This window comes from Labrus mixtus, chromosome 14 (genome assembly GCF_963584025.1).
Source record: "Labrus mixtus chromosome 14, fLabMix1.1, whole genome shotgun sequence".
In the NCBI taxonomy this organism is placed as follows: domain Eukaryota; kingdom Metazoa; phylum Chordata; class Actinopteri; order Labriformes; family Labridae; genus Labrus; species Labrus mixtus.
In genome coordinates, this window is record NC_083625.1 from 9,544,454 (window position 1) to 9,564,683 (window position 20,230).

Sequence of the window (20,230 nt, forward strand, 5' to 3'; positions counted from 1 at the left end):
TCTTGTTTTCTTGCTGTCTGAAGAAGGGAGAAAAAATAACACAGAGTTTACAGTGACTCTAAACACTCAGCTTAACCTTTCTTTTTGTTTTGGTCCTAGTGCACACTTTTGTCTCTCTCTTTTTATTCAAATTGTCTGTGAATAGTTAGTTGTCTGATATATATATATATATATTTTAAATTGAACAAATGTTTAATCCACTGTCAGTTTCAGTCCCAGCATAAAAAATACAAGGCACATTGCCAAACATCACTCCTCAGGCAATTACTCCCCTCACTGCGGAGGTTGTGTTATAGAAATTCCAGTCGTGACTGTTTTGAAGCCAAACTGAAAGATAAGAGTACAGTGAAGCTGTCAAAGAAGTTGACTGTACCACAGTGAAAGAGTAACAGCAGAAGTAGTAATATCTATGCAGAATATGACTATAAGTCTTATGTTGCTTCATGTTTAAATTGTACAGTCGCTGCCAACGTTCTTCAATTTGTAATCTTCCCTGTGGGCCTTTATTTTACAAAGAATGGTAAAGTTCTTTGTTCCCATTGTGGACTGATCTGAGAAGAAAAGGTTGTTTCATCTCTAGAGAAGCTTCCTGTTTTCTCTCAATGAAAATGAAGGTCTGCAATGCTTTACAGCTTATTACATTAGCCCGCCATGTGGTTCTCTTGTTGATGGTAGATTAAATTGTTAGTTCAGGAAGTCAAGTCATAGTTATTAAGACTTCATGCGTGACATTGAACTTTGTGTGGACATTTTTCTTAGTAAGTCTTGGTCATGAATGCTGAAATGGACAGATTTGATCTACTGCTTGATGAATATATCCGTCTTGAATGGCTTAGTATCATCTGTTCAAATATCTTTATTTCATATTCATTATGGAAGAAATACTTGTATCTCATTTTAATTGGGGGAAAGGTTATCTGAGTGTGTGAGATGAATAGCTCTGCAGTTTAACCGTAATGGCATTGTATCATTTTTTTTTAGTTTGTTACCCAAATTACTGGGCCAGTTAAGATACACAATGCTTTTCTGAGCTACATGTCATGAGTTTCTGTTTAATTTTGATCTTTCAATGGCCCCTATGCATTGAAAAAGTGATTTATGTGTGACTGCCATTAAAAGGAATGAATTATGGCTCAGTCTGTTGAATCGCACATACTTCTCCCCATAGTCACTTTCCTCAGGCACCTGTGCCGAAGCCTTTTGATGACACAGCTGCCTGTTGTTCACACTGATAACAATCTATTCAGTGTTTCACCTTATAATAGAAGAGCATTGCTTAACCAGGAGAGGAACGTTTTCTATAATGCCGTTTTATTGGCTGGCATGTGAAATGAGCACCTTGCAGGAATTAACCCGCATGTGGATGCACTATACTGTATGGAAAGTATGTTGTGGGAAGTGGTTTTTTTACCCCAGATTTATAGGACCTAATTTAAGAACTAGGGTACTCCAAAATATATTAGCTTCATTTTGCCTTTTGGCAACCAAAAACTAACTTTTAATGAAAATCCAAACATTGATTTAACAGAACAGACTTGGCTTCTAATTTAAAAAAAAAAAAAAATTAACAATTTAATAGTTGACCCATTGAGTTTTGATGTAGCCGAAATTATTTTATTTCTTACAATGAAATTAGTCATTATATTTTTTTCGGGAAGTCTTGTCCCCTGGAATAAAGTAGAGCATTAGTTTGTTAACTACCACGTCATATTACCGTACCTGGTGCATATCCGTTTTTCAGCAAACAAACAAAAAGAGCATATCGAGCTGCACACACTATCCAATACGCCCTGCTGTTATTTTTTACAGTCTATGCTGTTGACCGAGAAACCACTGTGACGGACTCTCTTCCACGCGCTCCGTAAAGAGGCGCGCGCCCCCTCGCTAAACTCTGCTGGGTCCGTCTGTCTTTCTCCCGCTGACTTCAAATGATCTGCAGTTTATCAGCCAGAAGAAATGCGTTCACGGCACATGGAGGGGGGAAATGTTTTGGTTGCTGTGTTGAAAAAGTGAAGAGGAATAATGCTGTGCTGAGTCACCGAGATATGTGAGTCGGAACTTTAGTAACTCTAGCCTTAAAAAGAGGTGAATGTTATGATGACTGATGCTGTATTTGTGTAATGTTAAAGTTAAACGCAGCATTCAATTTTTTGTACATAGGTAGAGTTGTACAGACATGCAAGCTAAGTTAACTCTTTAGCAGAGATGTGTTGTTGTTTTTTTCAAAACTCTTTATCCTACTAGCCTACTGTGTATTATTAATTATGTTCATTGTTTTAATTAAGTGCAGCCCATGAGTATTCCTTTAATTGGAAAAGCTGCAATCCATTGTCTGAATTAGGTGCACACAATTTCAAAATTTTGATATTTTTCGAGAAAATCATGAGTCTTTTTTGTTGTTTCTAAGAACATGATGGCAAAACAAATGAGTAAAATCCTTACAAATAATCAAATAACTAATTTGGCTCCTCCTCATAAATACTTGTTATTTGCACAGGCCTCCTTTAGCTCCTAAAGTCATGCAGTGAAGTGAAGCTCTCTCTATACCCATTGTGAAGATGGAAGGAAGGGGAAGACGCCACAGTAAATCAGAAAACTCAATGCTCACAGCTCCATGCTCTAGCCTTCCTGTTATTCAAAAGTCAGATGAGCGCACAAATTCTTCTGTGTATTTTCCTGTCTGATGACGCCCTCAAGCACTACCAGTTGTTGTCTGCTGGGTTCTTACAAGGCGGTTATTTGTTTTTGTTTATTCTTTTGGTTTTCCTCTGTGTTGTAGAGGTCAGGGTTTCGAGGAGGAGGACGGTCATGAGGTGTAGGAGAAAACAGAGGCACAGACATCGGAATGCCACAGGCTGTCTCACTGCTGTCCTTCCTGCTGGCGCTCATGGGATATGGTGAGTTTTACCAAACTGTTTAAAAAAACACAACTACTATTTTAAGGAGGAGTAGATCACTGCCTTTGAAATTGATTTGATCAAGAACACACGTTTTACCTTGAATCTGTATTCCAATATTTGCCTTCGTTTGAATGGATTGGGGATGTTGAGTTGAAGGGAGTGAAGGAGCTACTGGAGAGTCAGCCTCTTCCTCTTCCCACACCCTCTTTGTTTTGTGAGGATGGTGAGGTTCACACAGCAGAATTTACACACAACACACCACAATGCTTATAGGCTAATATTTATTCTGTGGTGCAACATATTTATTTCTCTTCTGGTTACTGATATTGTGCAAACATATTCAGATACACTGATAAGTGGATAAATACTAATGGTTTGATCTGCTGTGTGTGTATGATGAAGTATGAGATGGGTTTATGAACATTCACATTGTCTGAGTTGAAAACAGATCTTTTGTTTTGCTAAGCAAATTCTATCATTTGTGGCTTTGGATACATTACATCTGCACTTAGTTTCACCTTGACGTTTGGAAATGCATCAATAGGCCTATAAGGGGCGCTATAGGGATTAGCTTGCGCCCCATGTTCTGAGGCAATATTCCTCCAAGCAGGACGCCCCCGGGTTCAAGTTCGTTGACAATCCCCACTCTTTCTCACTGGTTTCCTACTCTAGTCCATGTCCCCTCCGATAAAGGCAAAAATAAATCTTAAAAGACATAGGTCTGTAAAAAATGTTATGAGACAACTTTACATGCATAATGCACGCTTCAAAAATAAATAATTGAAAATGCATTGTTTTTCCACCATGGCAGTAAATGTTACCTTAAAACAAAGTAAAAAGAAAGCCTACAAGGTCATATCAAGACAAAGAAATTGGACATCTACCTAATATACAAAAAAACAAATATAACAAAAGCTTTTCCCATAGTGGAGACACTAATAAATGTTTGTGCAAGATGTATCTATGTATGATAAACTATTCTTTCTCTTTGCCCTCTCTCTTTCCTGTGCATCCTTTCCTTTAGCTTTTGCAGGGCTCAATGTATGGCCTTCCTTCCACGTTGCCCTCAGCAACGCCAGCGTTTTTGTGGACTTCAGCACAAAATCCAACACCAGCACCATCCGCAGCAGGAGCCTCTCTCTGGTCAACACGGAAACCAACACCACCCTCCTGACCAGGAGTCTCCCCGGCAACCAATCTGCTGTTAGGGTGGAGTTCAACTGCTCCTGCTTCCTGTATGCAGGAACTTTCCGCTTCCTGCTTCGACAGACCAGCATCTCTGCTGTTTCTCATGATAATGGCACAGAGGACAGAAGCATGCAGAGCACTACCTGGTGGTGGAGTTCAGAACTGCAGGTGCAGTGGCCCACCTTTCACATCGCTGTGGAGAGGGCTGGAAACCACTCTGAATCTTTTCAGGCAAGGCAAACAAATATTCAACTTTACACACAGCGGCGAGTTATTGTGCTGCAGAATGATGAACAGAGTCAAGGTATTAAAAAATATTCAACTGGATTCAGACGTTTAAAGAAATGGTTAAACGTTATTTAAAGAAACGTATAGGACAGAATCACCTCAACCCAGATACATCATTTTTCAGATAACCTTAATTAAATGAAATAATACTGCTGTGGTCACTTTAAGTGATTATGTTCTAAGGAATAGAAAAAGCAAATAAAACCATACAGACTTATCTGACCCACATCAAATAAATAAAACATGATAAAAAAGACCTGGAACATGCAGCAAATGAATGGGACCTGATCCAGATTCAGATGATCAAAAAAGATTGATGATCATTCTCCTTCTGTCTCTCTGCAGGTCGGGATCTCCACAAACGAGCACTTTCAGGCCTGCACCAACAGCATTGATTCTGCTCTCTTTCTAGAAGTCAGCTACATGGAGTTCAACCAGATAGGACGAATCAGCATCGACAAGATCCGAGCCCGCACACGGCACCCAATCAAACCCCTCCGTTCCCAAAGTGTTCAACTTTCCTGCGCCTTTCCCTTCACGGAAAGAGACTTCATACAAGTGGCTTTACGGTCTCCTCATGTAGCGCAGGATGTGAAGAGCTCTGGACCTCTGTACCTGTCCCGTATCTTTTCCTACAAGCTGCAGGTGGAAAACAGCAACGCTTTTAGGAGTGGTTGTGAAGGGACTATGACTGTTAAACTGATCACCCCACCATGTGCTCACATCCACGGGAAAGTGTTGCTCTATAAGGACGCAGGCGTTGGGAGAGGCGTTTCTGTATCCTCTGGGATGGGACCAGGAACAGCACTGATAGGGTTTGGACCCGAGGAGCCCTCTTCTCCTCCGTTAGCCTTTAACTGGCTGACTCAGGGGGAAAATGAGACCGAGTTTAACTGTTCTGTGTTTGACCCAGGAAGGAACAAGTACTGCTTCCGCTTTGTTTTCAACTTCAGTCGCTCCCCTAGTCCTGCACAGACCTGTTTGGTGGTTCACAGGAGTGCTGGTAAGCTTTAATGGATTGACACATTTACATGAAGCAGCTGTAAAGAATACACTTGCAGTCTATTTCTGCTTGTCATTCAACAGTAACACCAGAGCAGCAATATTGGAGGGAAAGTGCTGCTTCACTATAATTATCCTGATAGAGACTTTTATTCATCATAGTAAGAAAAGCACAGGTGTTCAAATTAAGACCAAAAACCACAGAAAAGTCTAACTTAAATTAAAGAAAAATAAAGACCACATAACAAAAATCCTTATTAGGGCATGCAAGACGGAAATAGTCAGGAGGCCAAGTATGTCCCTAAGGGATGACACGAAACACATCATCAGTGTAGTGAAACAAAAACGTTTTACCATGAAATTCTCATTTTAAGGAAATGCCCTGTGCAACTGAGGATCAAAAAATAGTTCCGTTCCACATTCCAGTGCAGCACGTGCAGTAAATACAGATGTTGCCTGCAGCTGTGCCCTGACTTTTCTATTTTGGGGATAAAGCATTAACTGGTTGATGTCATGTGATATGATGGATGTATTTTTTGCATCTCCAAGTGGAAGGGCTCAATTTGCTATGCTTATTCTGCCATACTTTTGTTCACCCATCTGATCGTCACATTGAAGTAAAAAAAAGAGTCTCTCCTGATTGTATGTTGGGTAGTGTTGTGGGCCTTTTGGAATGCATAAACCTTAATCAAGTTTATTCAGGAAAGAAGCTCAATAGAATGAAGGCTTATTAATACAAATGTATCTGTTATTTCATTACATTTTTCGCTTGCTTGTTTTCCTGCAGAGTCATGGGGCCCGTGGCAGCCGTGGAGTTTGTGCAGCGTGAGCTGTGGAGAGGGAGTGAGGGAGAGAGTGCGTGAGTGTTTGCTGCCCTCAGGTGTGGGAGGGATGCAGTGCACCGGCATGGTGAAGGAACAGTCTCTCTGCTCACTGGAGGACTGTGCAGGTCAGTCACACTTTTAATCCAATTTTTGTCTGTAGATTTTCGTCCCTTATCCTTTTTGGTTTAAATTCAGCAAGAAGCATTCATCTTTTTGAATTAAAATATTATTTTCCCTTTCTTACCCCAGTGTTGCCTGCACCCTCTCCATCCCTGCCCTCTGTGCCTGTTGGAGTTTCACCCCTTGGTGGTAACATGGTCGTGGTGGTCGGTATCTCCCTCTGCCTGGCTGTGATTTTAGCTACCGTTGTTGTGACTGTGTGGAGAAAATTTTGCCAGACCCCGCAGTGCAGCTCCGTCCGCCGAGGCTCCATGCACTCCCCGGGAGGACGCAAGCTCTCTGATGAGGCCTCCATTTGTGGACACAGCCTCCAGAGACCCAGCCTGTCGGATGGCCACTGTCCACTGGGGGGTGTGGGCGTTGCCCAGAAAGACGCTCCTGTCCTGGGCAGTGCGCCTCTCTCACAGACCTTGGTGATGCCACTACCGCAGGATCCAGAAAGGCTTTCCCCCACGGCTCAGAAGTTGTTGCCACCAATATTTGGGTATGTTTAGATCATTCTTTCACTTTTATATCACATGGAACACACTTTTTACCAAACTATTTCTTTCAATCTACAGTCTAAGAAGTTACATTTACATTTTTCGAAGGTATCGGTTGGCTCAGCAGCAGTTGAAAGAGATGAAAAAGAAGGGGCTAAAGGAGGCAACGCAGCTGTATCATGTCTCTTCAAGCCCCGTCCATGACACCTTGGTCGAAACATCTGCTTCACCCACAGCTTCCCCCGTCCCTACACCAACTGAATTCACTCATTTGGCACTCCCGCTGGGCCTCCAGGATGACACCAACCGCAATCATTTTCAGATTGCATCTCCATTTTCTGAGCAGACTTCAAGGGTCACACCCAACAGATTAAGTCCCAAAGTGGAGCTGCTCCTGGGTCCTCGTGTCTCTGCTGCTAAAAATGGAGGAAGCTCAAAATGGCGCGACCGCACTGCGGACTGGGTGGAGATGGTAGAGAGGAGTGGGTCAGCGGCAATCAGACGAGGAGAAGATCCAGGGATGGGAAATCACAACAATCCAAATTTCCGCCGGACCTCCAGTTTTAATGACATGAAACCCCAGATTCCAATATATGCCCAATCCAGACAGTTCAGAGAAAGGAGCATGACTCAGGTTGCTACATGGTTACTTAATTATTCTGTGTTAATAAAGTGTTGGTTATATATTGCTATATATTACTTATTAAGTAAGATAATACATTTTTCTTCTCAGGTGGGATCTCGCACCCTTCCTGAAGGAAGCTGCTGGACCAGAGGCGGACGAGAGAGGCAGCCATACTGCTCTTACCCAATTCCAGAGCACGAGGCCTCAGATTGCTCTCAATCCAGACCCCAGAGAGACAACAAGAGGAAGCCTTGGATAGAAACAGCTGGCCTTTCTTACAACAGTGAACTGAAACACACAGGAACCAACACAACACATGCAACTCATGCTAAAGCAGACCCCAGTGGCACTGCAGAAAAGCAAAGGAGTTTAGGGACAGCGGGCAGGGAGGGAATCTCAGGGATTGGGGGCCCAGCGGTGAGTCCTGTCAGTCTGAGTGTTGATCGTGCAGAGCGGGCTGAGCAGAACTGGAACCGCCGTGGCCCGTCGCCTATCCAGAGGAACATCCTGGCACGTAAATTAAAGGAGGCTCAGTCTAACTCAGGGGCAAAGGCGCGGCAGCGCAGCTCCACTTTTAGTGTATCATCCCTGGAGCAGAGGACAGGTCGCTGCCGCTCTCTGCCAATGTCTGGAGATTACAGCAGCACTGGTGGCTCCCCCTACAGGCTGAGTGAGGCGGAGCAGAGGATGTTGGACCTGGACCTGTCCTCAGCATATTTCAGGGAGGAAAAATAGACCATGCACAGCAGTTACTATTTAATTTTTTTGTCAGAAATCTGGAGAGTATGCGTTTTTCAACTGATTTTGTTTTCTTATTCGGAGTTTGACTGTTTCAGGTCAATATAGTTGTAAAGTATTGTTCCAAAATAAGCCCTTTTTGAAGTGATGTCTGTATGCATTATTGAACATAAGCCGGATCAATAACAGTATGCAAAACACTACAGAAGTTAAGTGTGTTCATCTAAGCCCTCTTAACTGCTGCATGTGCTGTGTCTTTAATGCAGTCTGCAACACTGTGTTGTAAAAAGGATAACTCTCACATTTGGATGCAGTTTGTTTATTTGTTTGAGTTATATCATACACTTTAAAGAAAGAAATTCATACTGGAAACTTAGAACATCTGTACTGTCTACATTTGTAAATAGGTAAATTCATGTCACAAAAGTGAGAAATTAAAATACAAAGAATTCCAACATGACATTATTTGCCCTCATTTACAAAGTATAATTAGACATGTTTTTAAATGTCCCCAGCTCCACTGCCTCCAGCGTCCAAGAAAACCAAAGGCCGCACCTTCATGGTGGTGTGCCTGAGTGAATACCAGAGGCCTCTCCAGGTCCCCCACACCACACCATTGTCGTACTGGCCCTTATACGTCCCTTTGCGATAGAAGTTCCCATTTAGGTTGGCTGCATGACACCTGTAGATACCAGGTTTGTACACAATTTAAAGAGTTTTACATTTTTTCACAAGACAATCTGAAGTTCTGCTTTTGTAGAACAATCAAGACGGATGGAAGTAAACAGACAGAGCATCAGGTCTCACCTGTTGAACCACCACCCTGCTTTGTTCTCCTGAGCACAGCTGCCCTGAAGGTAGCGGTCATTGTCCTGCCAATCACCATTGTAAATGTTAACATAATCATTATTCATACACTTTCAACAATAAACCATCGGAGAGGCTTCTTAGAAAGTTTAAAAAGAGTAGTGACCTACCTGATCTCTGGTGCTGAACTGCATGCCGCTGAGGGAAGTAGACCAGTGCTCCACCATCCCCCCACCACCAGTCAGAGCATCTCCAGCCTGCCCACTATACATTTCATACTGGAGACGATACTTATCCTGGAATAGATATTGAAGCAAGCAATGTTGGGGATCACAGTAACTCTTAGATACAAGATATTGATCTGTAAAATTGTTTATCTTACGGCCTCGTTGGTGATCCTGAAGTTCTCATAAAATGCATAATTTCTCTTTCCATCCCAGTCCATCAGATCAATCTTCACCAAGTTCTTGCCTTCATGATAAAGAAATATGGGCAAATAAATTAGGTGGAAAATTCAAACTATGCAGCATTTTTTAGAAACTTTAAGGAAAGCCTAACAGAGAATAAATCCATGCTTGTTTGACCTTCTGAGAGTAGAGGATAAATGTGCTCATTCCCCAACCAAAACTCATCATTCCACAGCTTGAAGTCACCAAATCCATCTCTGTAGTCCACCCAATCCCTGAAATGAGAATTGGGCATATATAAATCTCACATGAAACAGCTGTGTAAATCCCTCCCACCCACACCGCCATCCCTCGTGCTTTAACACCTGTTGAAGTCGACTTTTCCATGCCGACGCCTCTGAAACACCGTCCATCCCCCTCCATCATCCATGTCGCAGTAAACCAAAAAAGGATCCTGGTGTGATTTGGGTCTGATGCGGTAGAAACCACTAGGTGGTCTCAGCCTGTCGTACAGTTCGGAACAGTCTAAAAAATAGCATTAAAAAGACGATTAAAAAGATTTCTGATTATGAAGGTACTGTCAGTGCTGTAACTTATAGTTCACACTCTTGATTTATACTAAGAGAACTTCATAAATGATGTAATTATTATTTTATGCCCTGACCGGTCTGTAAATACCAAACTGAAAACTAAACACATGATTTCTAATACAAGTTTTATTTTACCTTTGTCATGGACAACTAAGTTGCCTGCTGGTGGAAGTAGTTTCATCAGGGTCATATCAGAGCTGTCTGATGTCTCATTGCTGCTGCTGCTGTGGTTTCCACCATGGTTGGTCTCAGTGTCAGGTTTAGTATCAGACACAGCAGGTTGTAAAGGCCTGAAGTATTTGTGCCTCTGCAAGTGCTCAATCTGCCAAGTCCCGATCAAGATTTTGTTCTCCAGCTTTTTTATGCTGCGTTTGAGAGCTGCAACTTCTGGTCCACACATGTTCTCTGCCTTAAATGTGGAAAAGAAATGTCATGTTATTCTGTACATGACATTTCTAAACTTGTTTCGCTGCTATAGCCAGAGAGAGTTAAGCAAAAGCATGTGATCTCATCTCCAGGTGTTGGTTAAGCGGATTTCATCCATGTTGACTCTCTTGACATACTAGGAGTCACGGCTCTTTAACGGCTTTGCCTGTAAATTATGCCTTTAGGTCAAACATTTTCAAATTTCATTTGAGGAACAAAAAAATGTACATACCGTCGACTGTGAAGAATGAGCCATGGGCGAGCACACTAAAGCCAACAACAGCAACACAGGCATGGCCTTTATGGAGAAGTCCCTTGCTGCAAAATGACTCTGAAATGATAAAAACATATTTTAAATACTGATAGAGTAGGAATCTTTAACGTATCAAAATCTCTGCACAGAAAGCCCACCTTCATATCACAGTGCCTTGTCTTGTTTTCTTCAGGTTCAGTGTTCTTTTCCTCTCAGTGTTATTTATGGGCTGGGCTGGTTCTGCATGGTCCACATTAGGGGATCCAGACTGAGCCTAACTTGCCAAACACTGAACTTGAGCCAGTTTGTATTTTCTACCTCTATCAAACATTTTAGTATTAGAAAAAAGTGGCTGATCCCAGACCTGCAAATAACCCCATAGACAGAGATTGTTGAGAAGATGCCACTCCTTAAATACCTGAACAAATGTTCTTTTTGTTCCCTATTTTGGTCAATAAACTCATACTTGAAGTTTTTACATTTCTTTCCCTTGGGTATTGGGGTGTTTTATCATTGTGTAATTATTGTTATCCCAGATAACACAGATCAGGATTGACTTGAACTTTTGAATTAACCACATATGTACATAAATATATAAAGGAAGATATACTGTTAGAGAACAGATATACAAGTTCTTGAAGTTGACTCGTTATATTAAACACTGTTATTATATAATTATTTGCTGATATAACAGAATATAGATAATCCCTCTAGGCCTGTGCTGGAAGAGGAAATGTAAAAACCAAAGCAATCAGAAATAAATAATATTAATTAAGGCGACATGCTTTGATCAATGCCCTGCAAAATGTCTTAAAATTGATCATTTTAAAATTTAATGGAACCGAATGGTCAAAAATTAAAACGCTTAAATAAAGCAGCAAGTTTTCCCATTGAAAAAAAATATTTAGTCGTTGATTTGGCTCCCCCTAGTGTTTGTTAGTGGTAAAGAAAAAAAACGTTTTAGATGATAGTGTTTTCGTCTGCAATCTTTGGACGGTATTTATTATGTCTAAATATTAATTAATAAATGTAAATGCTTTTCAAACAAGTGTTACAGTAATGTTTCATATTTGTTTTTTTAAAGTTGGGGAGGTATTTTACCTTTAATGTAGCAGTTTTGCTCCCTGGGTTTTAACAAACTTCAATTTTCCATTGGTCGCAGAAAAGCAGAGTTTCAGCAAGTCGGTGTTTTTTAAATATTTTTTTACCCTGGTCATTTTTTAATCGTTCTTACAATTCACAAACTAGTATAGGACTGTCGTTTGGGAATGCGTGTTAATTAAAACCAGATGTTGCTGAGCGGAGGGAGATATGAGAGGGCTGCAGCTAAATGTTGTCTTACTTTTAAGGTAGCAATAGTTTCAAATGCTCTGCACAGGAGGGTTATGGTCAGGCTCGGTGTGTATGTGGGCTGAGAGAAAATAAGAGCTGCAAAGGAAAAAGACAGAACGCTTCTTTTTTTTTTTTTCTTTTTTTTTTAAACAGAGGTTCAGGAAGTGTGAAACCGCTACGTTTGCAAAAACGCTGAAGGAGTTAGAGTTAGTGGATGGACAGAACATAAAATACACCCGGTTAACCTTTGAGCTGTTTTCCTTTGTCCTCACAAGAAGAAGTCACAAGACAAAGTCTCGTATAATTTCACGGATGACAGTCCAAACGGTAAGCAGGCGATGCGACTTTAGCTTGTTTTTTTGGGGGGGCAAATTTGGGTCAACAAACTGCCCGAGTGAGGGAAAGTTTTTGGATAGGATGGGCTGAAACACTGGGGGCTTTGGATTGTTTAATCTAGCTGGTTGTTTTCATTTTTAAAAGAGAAAAACACTCTCTTACACAATTTGCTACAGTCTTGGTTGCATATATATGTTTCGTGAACAGCTAAAAAGAACTTCGGAAATCAATGCGAGGAAATCCTGCTGTCTGATAACTTTGTACAGGCGCAGGGTGCAGACTGTTTTAAGTGTTTCTAAACTGGATTTTTAGCTTTGGTGCTGTTTTTCTTAAGTTGTCATTTTGGAGCAAGGTGCATAACAAAGGAGTTTTTTTTATTTTTTTTTACACACTTTCATTGTCCAACGCAGAGACTTCACGTTCAGGACAAAGTAAGGAGGAAGACCCACACATCATGTCCTCTGTGCATTTCAATCCAGGGTCGGATGCAGGTATAAACGGGTGAGGAGCAGCCTACACCTTTCCTAACATTCAAGGAAAAAGTGAATCTTACCTTCACCTTGTAATCTTGTTTTTTTTTGTGCTTAACATTTCCAAGTTGTTTTGCATGCTTTTGCATCTTTTCAAGCTGATTTTATTCTTCTTGTTGAGTCGAAATCTCTGTTTTTTCTTCTGCAGAAACATTGCAAAGATGGAGGATGCTAAGGTGGAGATTGATGATGGGAAGGACGAGAGTGTGCTTCCAGACACAATGTATCAGTAAGTTTACACAGCTTGGACAGCAGATAGTTTTGTCATACCAAACTTTGTACTGAAGCAACTTTCTTTCCTTTTATTTGCAGCAATATGCGGCAGAAGATATCCCCCCTTGTTATGTCCTTTGGATTTCGGTGAGCTTGTCTAGTGAGGGTAACAACTGATGGTTCTTTCCATCCCTAATTGGTGATGCCTAATGTTTCTCTTTTGTCTCCTCTTGCAGTGTATTCGGGGTGATACTGATAATAGTGGACTTTGTGCTGGTGATTGTGGATCTTTCCCTGCCAGCCAAAAGCAGAGATGTTGGCAATGCAATAGAGGCTGTGTCACTCACCATCTCTTTCTTTTTCCTTGCCGACGTCCTCCTGAGGATCTATGTGCAAGGGTAAGTACACTTTTTAGTAATGTAGCTGTAAATTCAGGCACTGCTTTTTTTTTTTTTAGTTTCCCCATCTCACAGTCTTCCTATAAATCTCGGCGAGGCTTGTCAGGTTCTATATTTGTTGACACCGTGTTGGAACAGGTTGAAATATATGTTGTTTACTCGCAGCCTGTGAATGGGAGAACATAAAACATTCGAAAGAGTGATGCAAACATTCCCAGAATTGTGTGTCAGCAGAAATGAAATGTGGTTAGCTGTTAAACGGGAAGTTGTGAAAAGGAAGCTGAGCAGGAAATGTATGACATGTAGTTGGCTGTTCCTCGGGACACTTTCTGACTAGTACAGTTTCACTGAGTAAATACTTTCCCCCACAGTGCAGTTTTTCTTATCATTTCAAATTCAGGTTCATTCTATTAATTACATGAGTTGGACCTTTTTTTCCCCCCCCAGCTTCATGTTAATAGTCTTAACTGCCTTCTAGGTTTAAAGTGTACTTCAGCTCCAAGATGAACATTGTGGACGCCTGTGTTGTGGTCATCACGCTGGTGGTCACTATGATCTACACCTTCTCAGACCTGTCAGGAGCCAGTCTCATTCCCAGGTACCTGTTTCCCCCTGCAAGCCCCACTTACAGACATTTAACACAGTTGTGTTAGACACGTGTTTTCTATCCTCTTATTGATGTTCTGCTCCACAAACAAAGTGCCCCCACACAGGTGTTTTCACTCATCTGTTAATTAAACATCTCTTCACTGGCGCTTAATCAACAGCTGCCTCACTCTCCTGTTAGCTGCACCTGTAAGCGTGGGATTTTTCTGTCTTTCTACTAATCTGTCCATGAGTTTGGTGTCATCGTGATTCTCACATGAGCTCCATCTGATGTCTAATGAGACAGGATGATTCAAAACACCTGTGAGGAAGAGTGCATTTTTTGAAATTGTTTTACTCTGTGGCTCAGTTTGTAGTATTCACAAATTTTGGGGACGGTGTCAAAGCAGAGTAAACGATATCGTCCTCCTCCTAAACCGTTGTGCTTAATTTTTAATTTCACTTACATCTTTCAGTCCAATTCAAACAACTTTCTTAACCCCTCTCTGGGCAATTAGTTTGGAGCAGCATGTACATAGAAAACATAAATAAAGACACCAGATTGGATATAAAAGCACTAAAATTACCATTTGTGATGCTAAAAGGATTAAGTCAGTAAAATATAAAAAAAAAAAAAAAACACCTAAGGAGCATTCTGTAATCTGGTTGCGGAATGGATGAAAGATTTAGAACGACGGTTAGTTTTACTGACAGGTCAAACTTAACAATGTCCTGATGGCAACAGAGAAAATTCACATTCACAAAAAGCACATGACCAGAAGAAGCTAGAATACTCTCGGCCTTGCAGAGGATCTCTGCTGGTTACAAAATGAGTTCCAATCTGTCTGTTTCACACGGATAATCTTTGAACAGATTTTAAAGATGCTGTTCAGACTGTTCCTGCCCTTCACTGAGAGGCTGTGAAAGCAGCAGATAAAAGAGAAACAAAGCCGACTCTCAGTGAAAGACTGATAAAAAAACAAATGTCACAGAATTACAGGACTGACTGGAAATGATTCAGTTTACTTAAAAGGTGAACTCTGTCTTCCTCTTTTTACCAAGCTTCAAACGTTTCATACAAAACAACTATTTGACTTTTATTTCAAGACTTTAACTCTTTAAATTCAATTGTGTGATCATAATAGATCACTTTTTAATGTTAAGAAAAACCAAAAAACTGAATGAATAAATGAAGAATGGAAACCTATCACGACAGTTATGTTCTGTTGTAACGGCAATAAGATGAAAATTGATGAAGTAATGGATTGGTCTCTTATACAAGATGAGGTTCAAGCTCCTAAATAAAAGAAAGACATGCAATAGGAATTAACATTGGAAAAAAATGGCTTAAATTAAAACTTCAAATAGCTTAAATAAAGTATTCCAACTTGGTTAGGCTCAAGGGTTGAAGGGCTTTGTTTACTGTTGATGTGTTTCAGGGGTTTGAGCAATAAAACTTGATTTTTAATTATGATTTTTTATAATCTGATGGTAATACTATTTCAGTTTTGATGTTGGAGCCAAAATGTGGGTTTACGTTGCCATTATTATATTTTCCTTTGTGTGTGTGGGTTCCTCTACTGAGCACTCTGTGGAGCCTGGGTGGATGCTGTGCTTAAAGCCTCCAGTTGATAGCAGACAGGTGTTCAAATGAGAGCAGACAGTTTTTCAATCATGTCAATCTGTCGTAGTTTAATCTGATCGAATTAGACGTAACCAACTTGTTTATTATTTAGTTTGATGTCGAAATTGTGAAAAATAAACGGATTGAGACATCCAAATTGGAACGACAATGCACTTTGGTTTATTCCTTGGAGGTGAGCACGTGTCCAAAAAAGCTTCCACGCTCATCCCTCAAGGGTCTTTTTTTAGACAGTATCGGGTTTGTTAAAATTAATCACTATACCCAATTCTTTCTCAACGAGCAGAACGTGTATCAAAAGGGTGTTTTGTTGAACATGTCTATTCTGTTTAACCTCAGAGTGAACTATGAATAAATGCAGTGGGTGTCACATTTCCAAGAAATGCATCCTCAAGCCATTTTAGGCATATATATATCAATATCTTCAAAAACTGACTAGTGATGTAACATTGACTTGAGCCAGATTGCGCGGTCATGAAACTGCCCTTGAGTAGGTTGAGCTCCATAAAGCCTGTTATTGTTCTTATGGTAATGTTAAATAAATACTTGTTAATGCATTAAGATGTTTGGTTCAGTATAATGTATCCTCTGTTCCTTGTCAGGGTGGTGACATTCCTGCGTTTCCTGAGAATAATCATCCTGGTGAGGGTTTTCAGACTGGCAGCTCAGAGGAAAGAGCTGGAGAAGGTCACCAGGAGGATGGTAAGGCCATCATACCAAGCTTCTTCTATCCAGTTCACTAGAGTCTTGTTGATTGTTAATGTGCAGAATTCTGATAATAATATGTATCAGGACACCTTGTTGGTCTTTGTGATCATCCACTTTGTTAATTCTCTCAGGTTTCTGAGAACAAGCGGCGTTATCAGAAGGATGGATTTGACCTTGACCTCACCTATGTCACAGGTATTTGTTACATGTGAAACAATGTTAATGTGTCAGAAGTACATTATAATACATAACACATTTGAAATATATTTAACATATGTTTGCATCTCTACCCCTTTCTTTCTAGACCGCGTCATCGCCATGTCTTTCCCCTCCTCTGGGAAGCAGTCTTTCTACAGAAATCCAATAAAGGTTAGTCAGACACAACTTTGGGACGTATAAACTTCCATTATTCACAATTTTTTTTTTTTCAAACGAATCCATTCATATGAACTGTTGTTACAATAAAAAAATAGACCCTCTAAGTGTTCACATACCTCTGCAGGTGTTTTAACCTATTTCTCCTCTCTCTCTCTCCCCTCAGGAGGTGGCGAGGTTCCTAGACACTAAACATGACGGCCACTATAAAGTTTACAACTTGTGCAGTAAGTCAGCACTCCCCTGTGTCACATGCACTGCACTCCTTGTCATAGCTCATGAAACCCGTGTCCCTGTTGTCTTTCGTTTCCAGGCGAGAAAGGCTACGACCCCCAGTTCTTCCACTACAGGGTTGAGCGAGTGTTCATTGACGACCACAACGTCCCCTCCTTGGAGTGAGTCACTTTTCCTGTTGCGCCGTTTTAGTTTCAACTCTTATCTGTACCCTGTAATCACACTGACTCTAGAGTTCAGCTGCACAAGAGGGTGTTTGATATTCTAGTACTGGTATCAATGCAAAAGGTTTTTATTGTTGACACAACCATAATGCCTGTGTTATGAGCTCATACAGTAGCATGGTATATTGCAAACCACAGTTACAGGTCGTACAATATTTGCCAGCTTATCTACATTTCCTGATCATTGTGTGTTCTGTCTGTCATAGGGACATGCTGAAATACACAGCAAGTGTGAGGGAGTGGATGTCCGCTGATCCCAAAAACATCATTGCCATTCACTGTAAAGGAGGGAAAGGTGAAGTACTTGTTCTATTATTATTTAGTGAATTATTTCAGTTCATCAGGGCCATTAGGGTCAGTGTAGTAGAGTTGAAGCTTTCACTCTTAGTTAACCCTTTAAGCTCACGTTTGATTTGATTATGCTGGTTGTCCTCTCGACAGGACGCACAGGTACCATGGTGTGCACCTGGTTTATCGACAGTGACCAGTTTGAGAGTGCACAGGTACGTCTCTTTAGGTTTTTGTTAAGTTAAGGTAAGGGTGAATACATGAGCAAAACACTAAAGATGTCTTTTTTTTCTTTTCTTTACCTCACCAGGACAGTCTGGAGTATTTTGGTGAGAGGAGGACGGACAAGAGTCAGAGCTCTAAGTTTCAGGGAGTGGAAACTCCTTCTCAGGTAAGAACAAACCACACAGGGGCCAAGTTCACTAGGACTGCTTTGGGATCAGGGATTAAGTAGTTTAAGACTTATTTGTGTGGAACTGCAAACAATGACCATGACTGGCGCCTCCTAGTGGTAGTATTAAATAAATTACACTGGCATAATGGGGTAAAGCAAGACACAGAGGACACATTTATTTTCGACTCTTTCCCCTAGTTGCTTATAATTAAGCAATATCAATCGAGAGGGTGTGAAATTCTGCTTAATATCAGCTGTGCTGTGATTGGTCATAGTGGCAGGGCTGCTGGGTGAGATGATACGACCAGCATATAAAAGAAAACGTCCCCAAAGAAAAAAAAAATCAATCACCGGTAATCATGTTTTGCTCCCCAAATTGAACTGGTTCAACATTTATACTGAAACTGACCAGTTGCCAAGCAACCCAAACATTCTCATGTACTGTGGCTAACTAATTTGTGTTTTAATTTATCACGCAACAAGTTAAATAAGATTCAGAGCTAACAGCACTAATAAGGACAAACACTGTCTGCTGTCACATTCATTAAGAGGATTAAGAAAACCTGGCTATGGGAGAGTGAAACGTCCCAGCTGTACTAATGTTTTCATACATTATGCAGTTTACGTGCGTGATTTGTTCACTGATTCCTTAGCTCTACGCTTATGATTGATCATGACAGTTAAAGATTTGAATGGTTTATCGTCCATTCAATGAATATGAGACTTCCTTGTAACACGCTACACATTAGATAGTGGGTTGGTTTAGCTCTGCTGTGACCAGTCCTGTACATATGAACCACAGAGCCGGTACGTGGGCTACTACGAGATCATGAAGACCAACTTCAACAGACAGCTGCCTCCACCTAAAAGCCTCAGGATCAAGAGCATCCGCATCCACTCCATAGCAGGTAAAAACCCAGTAAACCTGCAACCCCCTCCAATAAGCAAGAGTTTCCCTTTGTCCCGCTGCTGATATCTGCCTGTTTTGGTCTTACTCAGGTGTGGGTAAAGGTGATGGCAGTGATCTCAAGGTCAAGATAATTGTGAAGAAAGAGCTGGTATTTCAATGTGTGTGTGCCAAACAGGAGAACTGCTCAGTAAGTATCACACACTCCTCTGTTCATGCATTCATCAGATCAGACTTATTTGTCAAAAAGCTCTTTTAGAACGTCCCTTGTGTGTTTCTTTTTTAGCTATTTCCTGATGTGGGGAACAATGCAGCAGTCATCAGCCTGCAGAATGGGCCTGTGGTTGAAGGCGATGTAAAGGTCATGTTTGAGTCAAGTGCTGTGAGTACTTTCATTCACAACTTTCCACTTCAAATGAAAAAATGCTTCGGCGAGTGTCATTTTATTCAGGTAAACTTGATTTTTTTTGTCATTTCTTTTAGGGTCTACCAAAAGGATATGAAGATGTCCCATTTTACTTCTGGTTCAATACCTCCTTCATAGAAGAGGACAAGTATGTTTCTGATGCCTTTAGTCCTGCAGCACTCAACTCAAACATTTATTTCTTTGCCGTTCCGTGTGTGTGATCTCTGCAATTCATCTCCCAACAGGTTGCATTTACCAAGAGAAGAGCTCGACAACCCACACAAACCAAAGACCTGGAACCTGTACAAAGAGGACTTTGGTGTCACTATGTTCTTCTCAGAACCATAAATAAAAGTCCTTATACAAGGATGTAGATGATAAAATGGGTTGTTACAGTTGAACCTTGAATGATCGGTGGCTTGAACACTAACTCAATAAATGATTAATTGATGCTCAAATGTTATATATATATATATGTCATTGAGGTACAGCAATGAGTCAAATCATGTAGACTGTGGCTTTGTTCTGAACAGCTATTAAACTTAACTGAAATATACAATGTGAAATATTGTAGTTGAATGACTTTAAATTTCTTGCTGTCAATAGTTTAGTTTACAGGTATGCGTAGAATTTAAAATGAAGAATGTGCACTATTTTACATAAATATAGCAGAAATCAAGTATGGAAATGTCTCTCGAGTCATGACTGTCTACAATGAGTGAGATGCACGAGTCCCGCCAGCTGTGTTGTTGTCGGAGCCATGTTTACATGGAAAGGACGGCTGACTCCTCCCCTTGCTTATAGGACTAGATGTCATGTAAGCATTTGTAGGTCAGTTATTCTGTGCCAACTTACATGCGATGTGAAGCTACGGGCTAATTTAAGTCTGCTAACATTAGCCCGCTAACAATGCAGCCAATTTAGTACGCCGCTTTTGCTAAACTCCTT

At 40.8% G+C, this 20,230-nt stretch overlaps 3 protein-coding genes across 3 annotated transcripts; 2 read left to right on the plus strand and 1 right to left on the minus strand.

The window, feature by feature from the left end:
• The first annotated feature begins 2,527 nt into the window (after positions 1-2,527).
• On the plus strand, positions 2,528-8,687 carry LOC132987926 (thrombospondin type-1 domain-containing protein 1). The gene is made up of 7 exons (XM_061054930.1): positions 2,528-2,897; positions 3,925-4,319; positions 4,722-5,379; positions 6,166-6,327; positions 6,452-6,866; positions 6,973-7,498; positions 7,598-8,687. The coding sequence occupies exons 1-7, from the start codon at positions 2,846-2,848 to the stop codon at positions 8,222-8,224; spliced, it is 2,835 nt and encodes a 944-aa protein (XP_060910913.1). The 5' UTR covers positions 2,528-2,845; the 3' UTR covers positions 8,225-8,687.
• Positions 8,688-8,715: 28 nt separating this feature from the next.
• Positions 8,716-10,992, minus strand: fgl1b (fibrinogen like 1B). The gene is made up of 9 exons (XM_061054939.1): positions 10,869-10,992; positions 10,690-10,788; positions 10,167-10,440; positions 9,807-9,966; positions 9,619-9,716; positions 9,417-9,505; positions 9,205-9,330; positions 9,035-9,099; positions 8,716-8,909 (listed from the first exon to the last, which is right to left on the minus strand). The coding sequence occupies exons 1-9, from the start codon at positions 10,872-10,874 to the stop codon at positions 8,729-8,731; spliced, it is 1,098 nt and encodes a 365-aa protein (XP_060910922.1). The 5' UTR covers positions 10,875-10,992; the 3' UTR covers positions 8,716-8,728.
• A 1,182-nt stretch (positions 10,993-12,174) lies between these two features.
• Positions 12,175-19,842, plus strand: tpte (transmembrane phosphatase with tensin homology). The gene is made up of 19 exons (XM_061054938.1): positions 12,175-12,369; positions 12,789-12,879; positions 13,057-13,137; positions 13,221-13,268; positions 13,358-13,519; positions 13,998-14,117; positions 16,349-16,448; positions 16,586-16,649; positions 16,759-16,823; positions 16,996-17,056; positions 17,143-17,224; positions 17,494-17,582; positions 17,729-17,790; positions 17,886-17,966; positions 18,772-18,877; positions 18,969-19,066; positions 19,163-19,258; positions 19,360-19,430; positions 19,528-19,842. The coding sequence occupies exons 2-19, from the start codon at positions 12,833-12,835 to the stop codon at positions 19,628-19,630; spliced, it is 1,536 nt and encodes a 511-aa protein (XP_060910921.1). The 5' UTR covers positions 12,175-12,369; positions 12,789-12,832; the 3' UTR covers positions 19,631-19,842.
• The last annotated feature ends 388 nt before the right edge of the window (positions 19,843-20,230 follow it).